We start from the raw sequence: 13,408 nt of genomic DNA, 5'->3' as shown, positions 1-13,408 counted from the left end.
AGATTGGTAGCTGGGTTCTTACTGAGGATATTTGGCAAGCCAACATGACAGTGATGTGGGATTGAGGATTGGAAAGATCCTTCTGTGATATTATGACAGTGGACAAAGCTGCATTGTAAATTTTGAATAAATGTTTTATATACATGAATCAGACTATAAAATTCTCAGGTTTGCTGGTTAAATCAGGATTACATTGCAATACGATAAAAAGCACCTGCCCCCTTGGTCTCAAAGCAAGATACTTAAGATCTCAAAAAGCGCAGATCATCATTTTTTTTAGGCAAGAATTTACATTTTAGGCAGGAATAAGATCTGGCCAGATTGAGAGTCTCCCTCACCTCCCTTTCTTTCTCAGGCATCATCTGGGAATATGTTAAAAAAATATGGTCAGGCAGGGATGCCAACTTGAATTGGAGGAGCCCAGGTAAGCCATGCCCGGCTTAATCGACCACAAGACATGGTACACACACACACCATTTGAATGGCAATGCCCATGAACTTTTAGAGGGTGAACCCCTCAAATATTTTTGGGGGACCTCAGCCCCCTATAGGCATAGGCAAACTCGGCCCTCCAGATGTTTTGGGACTACAACTCCCATCATCCCTGACCACTGGTCCTGTTAGCTAGGGATGATGGGAGTTGTAGTCCCAAAATATCTGGAGGGCCAAGTTTGCCTATGCCTGCCCTAGGTGCAGTGGCGTAGCGTGGGGGGGGGTGCAGGGGGTGCCGGCCGCACCGGGCGCAACATCTGGGTGGGGGGCGCGCTCGCACTCGCAGCTCTCTGCCCCCTGCTAAAATCCACGGGTTAGGGGGCACAAATTACTTGCTTTGCCCCTGGTGCTGACAACCCATGCTACGCCACTGCCTAGGTGTTGACTTCCCTGCAGCCAGGCAAAGGGAGTGGTGGCTTTCCTCCCTCTCCCCACTTTTACTTCTTCCCCAACCATATTCTGTATCGCATTGTATGTAACTGGTATATGGAAAAAGACTTTGCAACCTGAAAAGAGAGACGATGGAGATACTCTTGTAAACAAGGAAAATATTTAATAAAAATGATTATCATCATTTTTTAAAAAGTGTGTCTGTCTGACAATAAGAAAGGTCTCCAAACTCTCCCCACTTTTACTTCTTCCCCAACCATATTCTGTATCGCATTGTATGTAACTGGTATAGGGAAAAAGACTTTGCAACCTGAAAAGAGAGACGATGGAGATACTCTTGTAAACAAGGAAAATATTTAATAAAAATGATTATCATCATTTTTTAAAAAGTGTGTCTGTCTGACAATAAGAAAGGTCTCCAAACTCCCTATACATAGTGTACCAGCTCTGTTTACCCAGCTGGCAAGAAGTGGGGAGGCGAGAGACAAGTGTCCTCCGCCTCCCCCCCCCCACCGTGAGAGGAAAGCACCTGGGGGGCAATTTTGAGGGAAACCTCTCTCCCCCCCCTCCTTCTCCTCGCTCCCCCTCCACCACAAGCCAGGACAAAGTTCCCCGCGACGGGGTGCAACGCGCCCTCTCTGGCCCGGGGCTCCGAAGTCGCCGGCTGCGCTCGCACCGGGCATGGAGCAGCCCGGGCTGAGGCGCGGCGTGGCGAGGTGCCCGACTACGAGGTGGGACCTGGCCGCTCTCTAGGGCGCAGCCGGGCGAGGGGCTCCCACGACAGGGGGCGGGGAGCAGCAGCAAGCGAGACCCCCCCCCCGCCTGGAGCCCGGCAAAGCAGCGAAGGCGAACTCACCGCCGGCGGCTTCCCGCGATCCATTCCTTCCCCTTCCTCGGCTCCACGAGGAGGAGACTGCCCCCGCCCCCTCGCGCCAGAATGCCGGTGATTGGGGGGTCCTCAGAGCGGGGAGAGCGTGGCAGGCGATTCCCCCCAACCTCTCCTCTCCTTCCTCCCTCCCTCCCTCCCTCGGCTCGCTCGCTCGCTCTGCTCCCCCCCCCCAACCCCCAGTCGAGGGAAGGCAGAGCACGCCGCCGCTGCCAATGCGCCAGGCTGGCGGCGCAGGAGGAGATGACGCAAAGGGCCGTGCGCTCCCCCCAAAAAAGTGCTTCTCCCGGACGAAGATGGCGGCAACTTAGCGCAGGGCCCCAAGATGAGGGTGGCCCCCGGGCAGCAGGAGGCAGCCAAATCCGCGCCGCGAGCAGGGGGGGGTCGTGCCCGGCGGGAGCCTCAGCAGAAGCAACAGCAGCAGCAGCAGCATCGGCGGCGGCGGCAGCAGCAGCAGCAGAAGCCGCAGCGCAGTGGCACCAGCAGTGCTAGCAGGAGCAGCCGCAGCAAGAGCCACAGCGGCGGCAGCAGCAGCAGCAGCAGCGGCAGCCTTCGCCCCGCCGCTCCTCCGGCGTCTCCTCAGCAGCTCGGGCCAGGCGACGCGCAGCAGCCAGCCTCTCGCCAGGAGGAGGAGCAGGAGGGTCTCGTCTGGGGCTAGCGGGGGCCCGGCTCGCGGGGTCCCCCGGCTGGCTCTCCAGGGTGCCGGGGTGGGGGGCGGCGGCGGCGGCGGCGGAGCAGCGCGCCATGAGGCGAAGGGCGGGAAGCGGTGGGCTGGCCGAGTTGGCGCCAAAATGGGGGCCCGCGCTCTGACCATGCCCGGGTGACAGGGAGCGTGAGGGAGGCAGGGGACGGCGACCGGCCCAGCCCAGCCCAGCCCAGCGCGCAGGAGCACCACCACCACCGTCCCCGCCACCCCCATTAGCGCCGCCGCCGCCACCGCCGTCGTCGTCGCCCTTCTCTGAGGGGGGAGCCTGGCGCCCCGCCGCGCCGTGTCCATGCCCGTGGGGCCGCCGAGCCCGGCTGCGGAGCCCCCCTCGCCGTGGAGCCGGCCGGGGCTGCGCGCTCCCGAAATATGAGCAGCCGCCCCCCGGGAGGAGCCGGCTCGGGCGTGTGCTTCGGCCCGCGGGAGCCCGACAAGCCCTTCGCGGACTCGGAGCGGGCGCAGAAATGGCGCCTGTCGCTGGCCTCGCTGCTCTTCTTCACCGTGCTGCTCTCCGACCACCTGTGGCTCTGCGTTGAGGCCAGGCAGGTCGCGGCCGGGCGCCACCGGGACCCGGAGCGGGCGGGAGCGGGCAGGGAGGACGGCATGGACGGCGCGGCGGAGGCGGAGGGCGGCGGCGGCGGCGGCCAGTGCTTCAGCCTGCTGGGCGACGCCGAGGCTGCGTGCCGCCGCCTGCAGCAGCCCGGAGCCTCGGCCCAGGCGGAGCTCTACCTTCCCTTTTGTAGTTCCTACACGCTGCGCGAGCTCTTCGCCGGGCTTTCCCGCCCGGACACTCTGAACTGCACTCTGGACCTAGGCGAGGGGGACGAGGACGAGGAGTTGGATGGCGAAGGGCGCCGCAGGGAGGAGGAGGAGGAGGAGGAGGAGGATTGGCTCGGCTCTTGCCGCCGCTGCGTCCTGGCTTACCAGAACTACGACCAGCAAGCGCAGGACCGCTACCGAGAGTTCGAGCTCGTGCTGCAAAAATACTTGCAGGCGGAGGAGTACTCGGTGAAATCCGGCCCGGAGGATTGTAAGGTAGGAGTGTAGGTGGTTTTGTTTGTTTTTAACCCCCACCACTTTGGCAATGTCTTTCTCCCACCCCTCCAGTCCCTTGGATTCACTCTTGGTCTCTTTGGCGACGCTGAGGTTTGTGGCTTCGTTTCTGGCTGCTTCTCCCTCCCTCCGTCCCCTCCCTCCTTCCCTTCCCCCGGTCCTGATCATATGCGATGGGCTCCTGACTCGCGCTGGCCCCGCTCTGACTGCCAGGGGCTGGAATGCGGCTTGGCAGGGGAAGAGGCGCTGCGTGCCAATGAGCAGGACCCGGGAGCGCGTGGGCTGCTGCTGCTGCTGCGCGGAGGCGGCGGGTGGGGGGGGTGCGTGGGAGGGGGAGGGGAGGCCGGGACGTGGTCGCCAGCGGGGGTTTCCCTGGCCCTGAAATGATCAGGGGATCTCGCTTGTTTCCCGGAACTGAAAAAGCGTCATTCGCGTGGCAGTGCGAAGGTCTGCTTTCTTCGCAGGGGAGGGTGGGGGCATTAACTTCTGAGTTGCTGGATCAGGGCTGTTGTTGGGATGGATGGAGTTGAGTCCTGAACTTCTGAGTGAGGAGGCGCTGCTTCTCTCGGGCTTGGTGGTTTGTCTTTCGTTTAAGGAGAGCAATGCCAAAGACCTTGGGCATCTGTTTGGTGCCCTTCCTCAGCTTCTGGCTAACTGGTTGGTCGAGACCAAGGACAGCTCTGGTCAAGAACTTTCTTGTGTGTCCCTGGAGGGACAGCGTTGTGTAGGACATTTGCTGCGAAAGCTCTGCATGCTGTTGAACTCAGGGAATCAAAAGCCTGGTAATTTTCCTGGGGTGTCCTAAGAGTCTGGTAATTGAGTCTTAGAGGAAAGGAAGTGATCCCAGGTGGCTCGTCTTCTCTCTTCTGTGTGTAAATGTCTCTGTTTCAAGTCTGCTCTGCCGAATCCCTGGAGTTGAAATATGCCCTGGGTTTATGGGAGTCGCAAGCAGAGTCTGCAGCGAACTGTGTGTGGGGGAAAAAGTACTGATGGCAGAGTCTTAGTGACTGCCTCTTTGCTCTTTGTACATAATTCTGATTTCCCATTTTGCCCTAACCTCAGGCACCTTGTCCTTTAAGAAAAGTGTTGCTCTTGCTGTAGTGACATGTTTCTAAGGTTGCAGTTCAGTGCACACTGCTGTGGGAATAAGTTCCACAGAAATCAATGGGGTCTAGCTTCAGAGATTCTGGATAATAGGTTCTGGGTAGGAGCTGTCAACTTTGTACATGAACTGTTGTCTGGTGCTTTAAAAAAACAACAACCAAGGGCTAGAAGCAGTTAAAAAAACAAACATATATGCAAGGCCCTGATTTAGGTATTGATGCATCTTGTTGATTTCAGTAGAAGCTACTTCCAGGAATTGTGTTTGGGATAGTAATATATTATATTGTGTAGTGGAACTGCAGTGTTTTCTTTAGGACTTATCACCCTGATGTAATCTTAGAACATCCAAAGAAAATCTAAATGTTGTAGATGTAATGAGTATTGGCCAACTTACTTTTTTTTAAAGGAAAGCAATGCTTGTTGAAAGGATTTGCTTGTCATGGAAACAGGGTATAAGAAGTAAACCCCCCAGCAGATAATTTTTAAAGTTTACATTGAATATATTACCTTTATTTATAAGCAGAGCAGTGATGATCTAAGAGCTGCTGGGATGCAAGCATCAGTTCAGGTTTGCAAGTCCTTAAATAGTACCTTTAAGAGTTTGAATGCTTACTTGTGTGACAAAAACAAATTGCTGCTTATTGTTAAAGTGAAAGGAGAAACTGCTTTGTGGGCTGGAAATATTCAGAGCCTGCTTCTTAACAGCAGACATTTTATTTTGTTCGGGAATAAAGTCTGCAAGGCAGTTTTATGGGATGGAACTGCGGTACATAGAGCTGCGAATGCCTGGTGCTGTCCATGGTGCTGCAGATTTTCAGTACTGTCCATGGTGCTTGATGTCATAAGCAATGCAATGCAACTGTGTTCTCAGAGCCTTAGGTTAATCATAACAAATCACCTATTTCAATAAATGTAATAACTGAGCGCTTTAATGTTTGATACGTTTGATGCATATATAGTATGGACGGTGGATATTGTGACTTGAATATTGGAAAGCACATACTACAGTATGCTAACTTTGTTCAAATATGTAACTATGAAGTTTTAATGCTTTTGCAGTCTGAAATGTTTGCTTTTAGGGAGGAAAATGGACTAAGGCTTGTAGTACTGTTTGAGAGTAATGTAACAGATATATTAGAATACCGTTTTACTGAACACACATTTGACACTCTATATCTGTGCTTTTATCCACAAATAAAACCTCTGGTATAATGTAGATATGTTTCTTTCGGTTTAAGTGACGGTTAAGGGTACATTTTGTTATGATTCAGCTGTAGGTAGGACTTACATAAACTGGAACCTTACTTACAGCCCATATTATGTCTTATTTAATTGTTTGGTCTGTTGTGGGCTACTTTTCACTGTGCATTAAAAGAGGCAAGAATATTGAATTAAGTCGGCCGGCATGCATCTAAGCAGCAAAGCTGTTAAAACTGTTCGTTTCCATTTTAGAAAAGAGAGCACTTCTTCCAGTTTACAATTTGTACTTGATGACAAAATCAATGATGCTTGCTATGCACACCATCTCCTGTAGCATTTGTATTCTGTCATGTATTTACTTCCTACTAAAGCAGCCTCAGATAACAATTGGTTAGTATATTAGAAAGCAGAAACTATAGCATTGCTGATGTCTTGTCTGAACATTAAAATGTATGCCTAGAATGATATTGGCAAGGATAATTGGCAAAGGCTCTTAATACTACACAGTTTGTACATTTTATCAATATGCTATAGAGAGCTACTTATTCACATTTCTTTTTCCAATGTGCAGTTTTTAAATCTTTCCTATCTATGTGGCAAGCAACCCAAGCAAAATATGGTACTGTACTGCATCAGTTTCTATGTACTAGAAGAGTATTTTTTGCAGTCATAGCTCACAGTTCTCTCCAGTTAGAAAGATGCTATGAATTGCTGAGTATGAACCCAAGTTTTTAATTTTATAAATCAGATTAACATATAATTTATCCTGAACTTACTTGGATTTACCTGATGTACTGGCATGACTGGTTGGTTTAGAATTAAAATTAAAAACCACATCTAAGATGGTTAGATATTTTTGTATTGGTATTGGAAGTGGAATTATTTTGATAGCTCGTGGTAATGGTGTAAGTATGTTTATGGTTGTTCATGAAATGGTACCTCCAGTTGTGATTAGGATCTGTTCCGGAGGTCCGGTCGGGTCCCAAGGTTTCTGCAACCTGAGGACTGCTTCTGCACATGCGCAGACTGCTTTTGTGCATGCGCATGGGGCGAAACCCTGTAAAATACTTCCAGGTTTGCTGCGCACACATCCCGAAGTTTACGTAACCAGAGGGTTACGTAAACGGTGGTACGGCTGTACAGTAGAATGTGCCAATTTTATGTGTCTGTTTAGATCTGGCCTGGGTGCTGATTTAAGGGCACATGTTGTTGCTGATTCTAACTATGCAAAGTTTTAATTACAGTTGGACAATTTCATGCTATGCTGTTGAGAATTTTGCAAAGGTGAAGCCCTAGGCCAATTACCTGACAATTAAGATTATAGTTGTGTAATTTACTAGAATGCCCATGGCTCTTGACTTGAGTTGATGGGTGCTATCTTTTTATCTATTTAACAACCTAGAATGAACCCTTTTGCTTTACAACTTTTCATTTATAATTTCCATATCCTTGTAAACAAGTTGGAATTTTACATATTTACAAAGCATGGTATTCATATATTCATTTTGATTTTTTAAGCCATCCATTACTATGTACCTCACTGGAAAAGTTACTTAGACAGTAACATACCAGACACCATACCAGACATCCCTTGTTTTCATGGAAGATGGAATAAATTGGAGCTCAAACCTCATTCTTGTCTTCAGAGGATGTCTTCGAGTGTTTCTTAAGTTGGTAGTTAGTCATAAAGCAAGCCTCAGGTTGTTGCTAAACAAGAACTGGGTCAACTAATAAAGTTCATGCCAGCATGCATGCGTAAAAAAACATTTTAGTGAAGCCAAGTATTTGAACACATGTGTTTCAGAAGTATTGCAGATATAGTTTTAGGCCTAGAATCCAGCACAGAATTAGGCATGTTTGAGCCCACTTGGCTGAATGCTGGAGTCAACCTCACTACCAGCCTCCTATTGAATTTATCAGTGGTGAAACATTGCTCCATGATAGAGACAGTGCCATAATTCCCCCTTAAAAGGCTCCCCCTGCTCAAATACAACAGTACGGGCAGTCAAAAGCACACTGCTATTTCTATCTCTCTACTCCTCCAAGGAAGGGACGCAGGTGACGCTGTGGGTTAAAGCCTCAGCGCCTAGGACTTGCCGATCGAAAGGTCAGCGGTTCAAATCCCTGCGGCGGGGTGCACTCCCGCTGCTCGGTCCCAGCGCCTGCCAACCTAGCAGTTCGAAAGCACCTCCGGGTGCAAGTAGATAAATAGGGACCGCTTACCAGCGGGAAGGTAAACGGCATTTCCGTGTGCGGCTCTGGCTCACCAGAGCAGCGATGTCACGCTGGCCACGTGACCCGGAAGTGTCTCCGGACAGCGCTGGCCCCTGGCCTCTTAAGTGAGATGGGCACACAACCCCAGAGTCTGTCAAGACTGGCCCGTACAGGCAGGGGTACCTTTACCTTTACCTTACTCCTCCAAGGAGGAAGCAGGGCAGGTTGAGTGTCCCAATCCTCTCTGATGTTTTCTGAGGGTTTAGTAATCATCCAGTGCGTGTTTCCTCCTGCTACTCCAGTATGCTCCAGTAAACAATGGTTGGGGGGGGGAGGCGGAGAACAAGACTAGGCCTTTTTTGCAGTGGTTCCCACTTGCAGAATGCTCTCCCCAGAGAGGTTTGCCTGGTGCTTTTGTTTCAGATCTTTATCGGCCAGGCAAAAACATTTTTCTTCTCCCAAGCTGCTGGACAATTAAACAATCTATGGCCTTTTAATCTGTGTGGGTGTGTGTTCATGGGTGTGTATGCATATTGTTTTTGTTAGTATGTTACGTGTTTTTGTGTTTTGATATTGTAAAGTGTCCTATGATGCTTGGATAAAAGGCAGTATAGAAATTTAATAAAAAATAGATAAAATAAATCAAATGTAGACGAGGCTCAAACTGGATCAAAAGCAAGAACGGGCCAAATTGGTAGGGAGATGCAAATGTTGAGAAATGAGGGCTGATTTGATTTACACGCTTGAACTTTAATGCCTTGATCCAAAGTCATGGAAGTGTTAAGGTTTCTCATTAAACATGGTGAACATTGAACAAAATTCCTAGAGCACAGCATGGGCAAAGAATCAAGTTCTTAAGCAGCAAATACGTTGAGATGGCAGAATGTATTTTCATATCCAAGTGCATTATACTCTTAGTACTAGGAAAATCATAGTGCAATCCTGTATGTGTCTACTTAGAAGCAAGTCCCAGATAAGTAGGTATGAGATTGCAGCCTTGGGGAACGTTTTACTCATGTACACATCATTAGGATTGTTTGCATAACTTATTTTGAAGCATAATGGGTTTCCTCTCTTCTTGTTCTACCTGGAGAATTCAAGGTATATAAAAATAGAATTCAGTTCAAGTTAATGCTATGAATAAAGTTTAAATATTTTTACATTTATGAACAATCATGCAAAAGTACAAGTATACAATATTAATATATTTTAATAAATCATGCATGTAGCAGGTGTTGCTTTGTCGGACTATAGAAAGCAAAACATAGCCCTCTGCAACTTATTCCAGAACTTTGTAAACATTGTACAGGTTGCTTGGGGTTGATTGGTGCTTGTTTTATGCTGAATTGGATTTTATGGCTGGATTTATTGCAGGGTTGTTTTACCAGTTTATTGTTTTATTATTGAATTGCTGCAAGTTATATTTGAAATGTTGCTTATATTGCTGCTACAGGCTATTTAGAGAATATTTTTATTAGTTGACTCATAAATGGAAATAATAAATACATACATCGGCCACTTTCGTATAAAGCAATTATTGATGGTGCTTCATTCCTGAACCTTTGATCATGGCCTATAAATACAGTCAACAGTGAAGGCATAACTTGCACATTGCCCCCTTTCGTCCTGAGTTTGAGTGTCTTCAAAGTTCATGACACCTTTGGTAAAGACTGTTCTCCAACTGGAGCGCTCACAGGTCAGTGTTTCCCAGTTGTCAATGTTTATACTACATTTTTAAAGATTTGCCTTGAGGGAGTCTTTAATCCTCTTTTGTTGACCGCCAGCATTACGCTTCCCATTTTAAAGTTCGGAATAGAGTAGTTGCTGTGGAAGACAATAATTAGGCATCTGAGCAACATGACCAGTCCAACGAAGTTGATGTTGAAGAATCATGGTGATCTTTGCTTCTTCCAGTACACTGGCATTAGTTTGCCTGCCTTCCCAAGTGATGTGTAAAAATTTTTTTTGAGACACCGTTGATGGAAGTTGATCTAGTACCAAGATGAGATATGTTGGGCTTGTGAGACTTACTTTTTTTGTTTTACTACAACCCTGAGATGTACCAACTGGAGCCAGGTACAAAATAGTGGGGTGATGGAAACACAGATTTAAAGAACCATGTGCTCTCAAGGACATGCTTAGTAGCTCAGTAGTATGTTTTCAGTACCAGAACTGAGCAAACAGTCTTATCACACAAAAACTCAGTCCTGGTTTCCTCAATATGCAGGGGCAGGCTCAGTATATGGTTTACCAGATATACAGGGGCAACCCTTTACTTAACAGAACAATTCTACCTCCTAAAATGTTTATTGGCTGGTTGTTGTGCTTTTGTCAAGCACACTTCAAGTGGCACCACAGATACACTTCCCCCCTCGGGGTCTCAAATCTCTCCCAACATACTGTTACAGTGGTACCTCGCAAGACGAATGCCTCGTAAGACGAAAAACTCGCAAGATGAAAGAGTTTTTCGTTTTTTGAGTTGCTTCGCAAGACGAATTTCCCTATGGGCTTGCTTTGCAAGACGAAAACGTTCAATGCATTCCTATGGGAATGATTTTCAATGCATTCCTATGTGAATCTGTGCTTCGCAAGAAGAAAAATTCGCAAGACGAAAAAACTCACAGAACGAATTAATTTCGTCTTGCGAGGTACCACTGTATATTTTTTTGGGTGGGGCCCCCTAGAAATTAATAAAGGATTTTGATTGGGATGTGAAGGTAGAAATACAAACTGCAGAGGAATTCTTAGACTAGCCTATGCAAAATGACCTGCCCTTTAAGAAACAACAGAGGGGCATTGGCAGTGCAAGATAACTGCCCTTCCCTCTCCCTTGCCCTGCGGTGTGAACAGAGACAGGGGTTTGGAAAGCTGCCGGGGTAACTGTGTGTTTGAGGTGACACAAAAGGAGAGCCTGGTAGCAAGGGGTTGTGGGAAGGAGAATGAGGAGGAAGGTACAAGTCCTTTTTGAAATGACCATGCTGTAAGATCTGGAGTCCCTCCATGCAGACTGAAGGTGTAAATAGGTGAACAGACATTTTTTCCTTAAAGCTACGACAGTCTCCGCTGTGTTTCAGTTCTCCAAAGGTACACAGATCTAAGAGAGTGCCTGGAACCCCATGGGCTCTTGCCATCACTCAGCAGAGAGAAGGAGAGGCACCCAACTTTTGTAACAATACATTGAAAATCTCATTGGAGACCTTAAAAACACCCCCAAAACTATTAATGTGATTTTTATTTATTTATTTTTGAGATTGGCTGAAGGTTAAAAAGGAATAACTTGCAACTTTATGGAACAAACACCATATTATTGTTGTATATTCATAAACAGGTGTAAGTGCTAACAAACATAATCGTGTTTATTTGTTTTATTTAAGACGTTTATGTTCATGCTGCTTAGTCATTAGCATTTTTAATTGGTGTGCATAAAAGCAAACCGCAGAAAACGAAACAATAATACAGTAAAAAATTATCAGGGAACCAGTTCATATGACTGGGAAAGAAAGGTGCTAATCACAAATGTTTATCATAATTGGGTTGGGCTGTTTAACTGATAATGGAGTTGTTACGCGTGCCTTTTGTATAAAGGAAGGTCTCACTTCTTAAAATGCAAAAATGTTGAATTAATGAGGATGTACATCTTGACTATGTAATATATATTTCACAAAAGGGATGTGGGTGGCGCTGTGGTCTAAACCACTGAGCCTCTTGGGCTTGCCAATCAGAAGGTTGGCGGTTTGAATCTGCACAACGGGGTGAGCTCCCGTTGCTCTGTCCCAGCTCTTGCCAACCTAGTAATCGAAAGCACGCCAGTGCAAGTAGATAAATAGCTACCTCTATGATGGGAAGGTAAACGGCATTTCCATGCACTCTGGCTTCCGTCACGGTGTTCTGTTGTGCCAGAAGTGGTTTAGTCATGCTGGCCACATGACCCAGAAAACTGTCTGCAGACAAACGCTGGCTCCCTTGGCCTGAAAGCGAGATGAGCGCCGCAATCCCATAGTTACCTTTGACTGGACTTAACCATCCAGGGGTCCTTTACCTTTTTACCTTTATATATTTCACACATACTTTGGGTGATATCCATTGTTAGTTATACTCAGAGTATGGCCCACTAGAATCACTGAAATCAACTTACTTAAGACCTACTTAAGACTTATTTGATATCATCCTATAAACCTAAAGATACCACTTTTACTGAAATCAGTAGATATTTTGAACCATGCATGAAGCACGACCAAAGTACAGGCTTGCCTTGTGATACGTTACCATTCGATTTCAAAATTCCTGCTTTGCTGTGTTTTATCGGATGCTTCAATATAATCAAATTTAGGCCACAGCTAAGCACTTCTGAGAGTCTCACACATGAAATCCTTCAGTGATACCAGTACTTGTTAATCTCACAATGCCTATTTTAAAAGTGCAATTCCACTCTTGAAACTCTTTTCAAATTGATAATAGTTCATATTTATTTAGTGCAGCTTAAAAAAAGCTTACAATGCTCAGTTAATAAAAATATGCATGAGAGGTATTTATGATCAAAAGGGAAATGAGAAATATTTCACCAAGCAGTAAGCTCTAATTATAGGAGTCATAATCATAAAAAAGATTTTTTTAAAAATACTTTCTGAGTCTGAATTGTATTTTGGCTTAATTTCAGTTCTGGAGGATGTATCCTGATACAAGCATTTTATTTAATTTTTTTAAAAATTAAAAACCACCAGTTCAACATGCAAAAGCTATACTGAGAATGTGTGCTAGAGCTATGGTTGGCAGCTGTTTTTAGAGGTAGGTAACTTTGAGGGAATTGGGAGTGGAGATTCAATTCTATCTCCCCTGCTAATGGCTTGCTAGCAAACTTAACTGTTGCTCTCTACCTCTTTAATGGGGGGTTTTGGAGGCAGCGGAACAAAGGATGACAATGAGATGTAAAGTTAGATCGAACTCCAGAATCCTCTTTGACACTGCATTCACTCAAGGCAAGACCTATATTTAGGGTTCATGCTGTTACTGAAGTGATACGGTAACTCTGCCCTTTGGCTTATTGTGTGCCATAGTTGTTTGTGAAGCATATTCATTTCAATGTCAAGTTTCTTTGGTATAGACTGAGTGTTCCCCATCCGTCTTCCTTTCTGTAGTTCTATTTTACCTGTCAGGCCAGCCGGCAGCATTAAATAAGGTGCTTCCTAATTGTGCTGACCACAGAGAAGACTCCGTAGAATGGTATGAAGTCCCGTCTATGGCAAAAACATGTTTGCAGTGTAGACTAATTGTCATGCCTGCACAGCCAGCATGGCTAGGATAGGTTAACCCACATTTCAACCTCTTCAGATTGGCATCTGTCACCACGTCATGCAGTCGTGAATTGC

General features: G+C 46.7%; 1 protein-coding gene across 2 annotated transcripts in view; it reads left to right on the top strand.

Annotated features, from left to right (window-relative positions):
* Positions 1-2,777: 2,777 nt before the first annotated feature.
* NALF1 (NALCN channel auxiliary factor 1) overlaps positions 2,778-13,408 on the top strand; it is a 328,481-nt gene continuing 317,850 nt past the window's right edge. The window contains exon 1 of one of the 2 annotated variants that reach the window (XM_083735334.1): positions 2,778-3,514. In XM_083735334.1, coding sequence (XP_083591460.1) covers positions 2,841-3,514 — 674 coding nt within the window. In that variant the 5' untranslated portion in view covers positions 2,778-2,840. The remainder of the gene's footprint in view (positions 3,515-13,408) is intronic. The other variant, XM_083735333.1, reaches the window with a different exon arrangement.

This window comes from Podarcis gaigeae (genome assembly GCF_964106915.1).
Source record: "Podarcis gaigeae genome assembly, chromosome: 4".
NCBI classification, from domain to species: Eukaryota; Metazoa; Chordata; class Lepidosauria; order Squamata; family Lacertidae; genus Podarcis; species Podarcis gaigeae.
The sequence above is the reverse complement of the archived record's forward strand: the minus strand, read 5'-3'. Positions and strand labels throughout refer to the sequence as shown.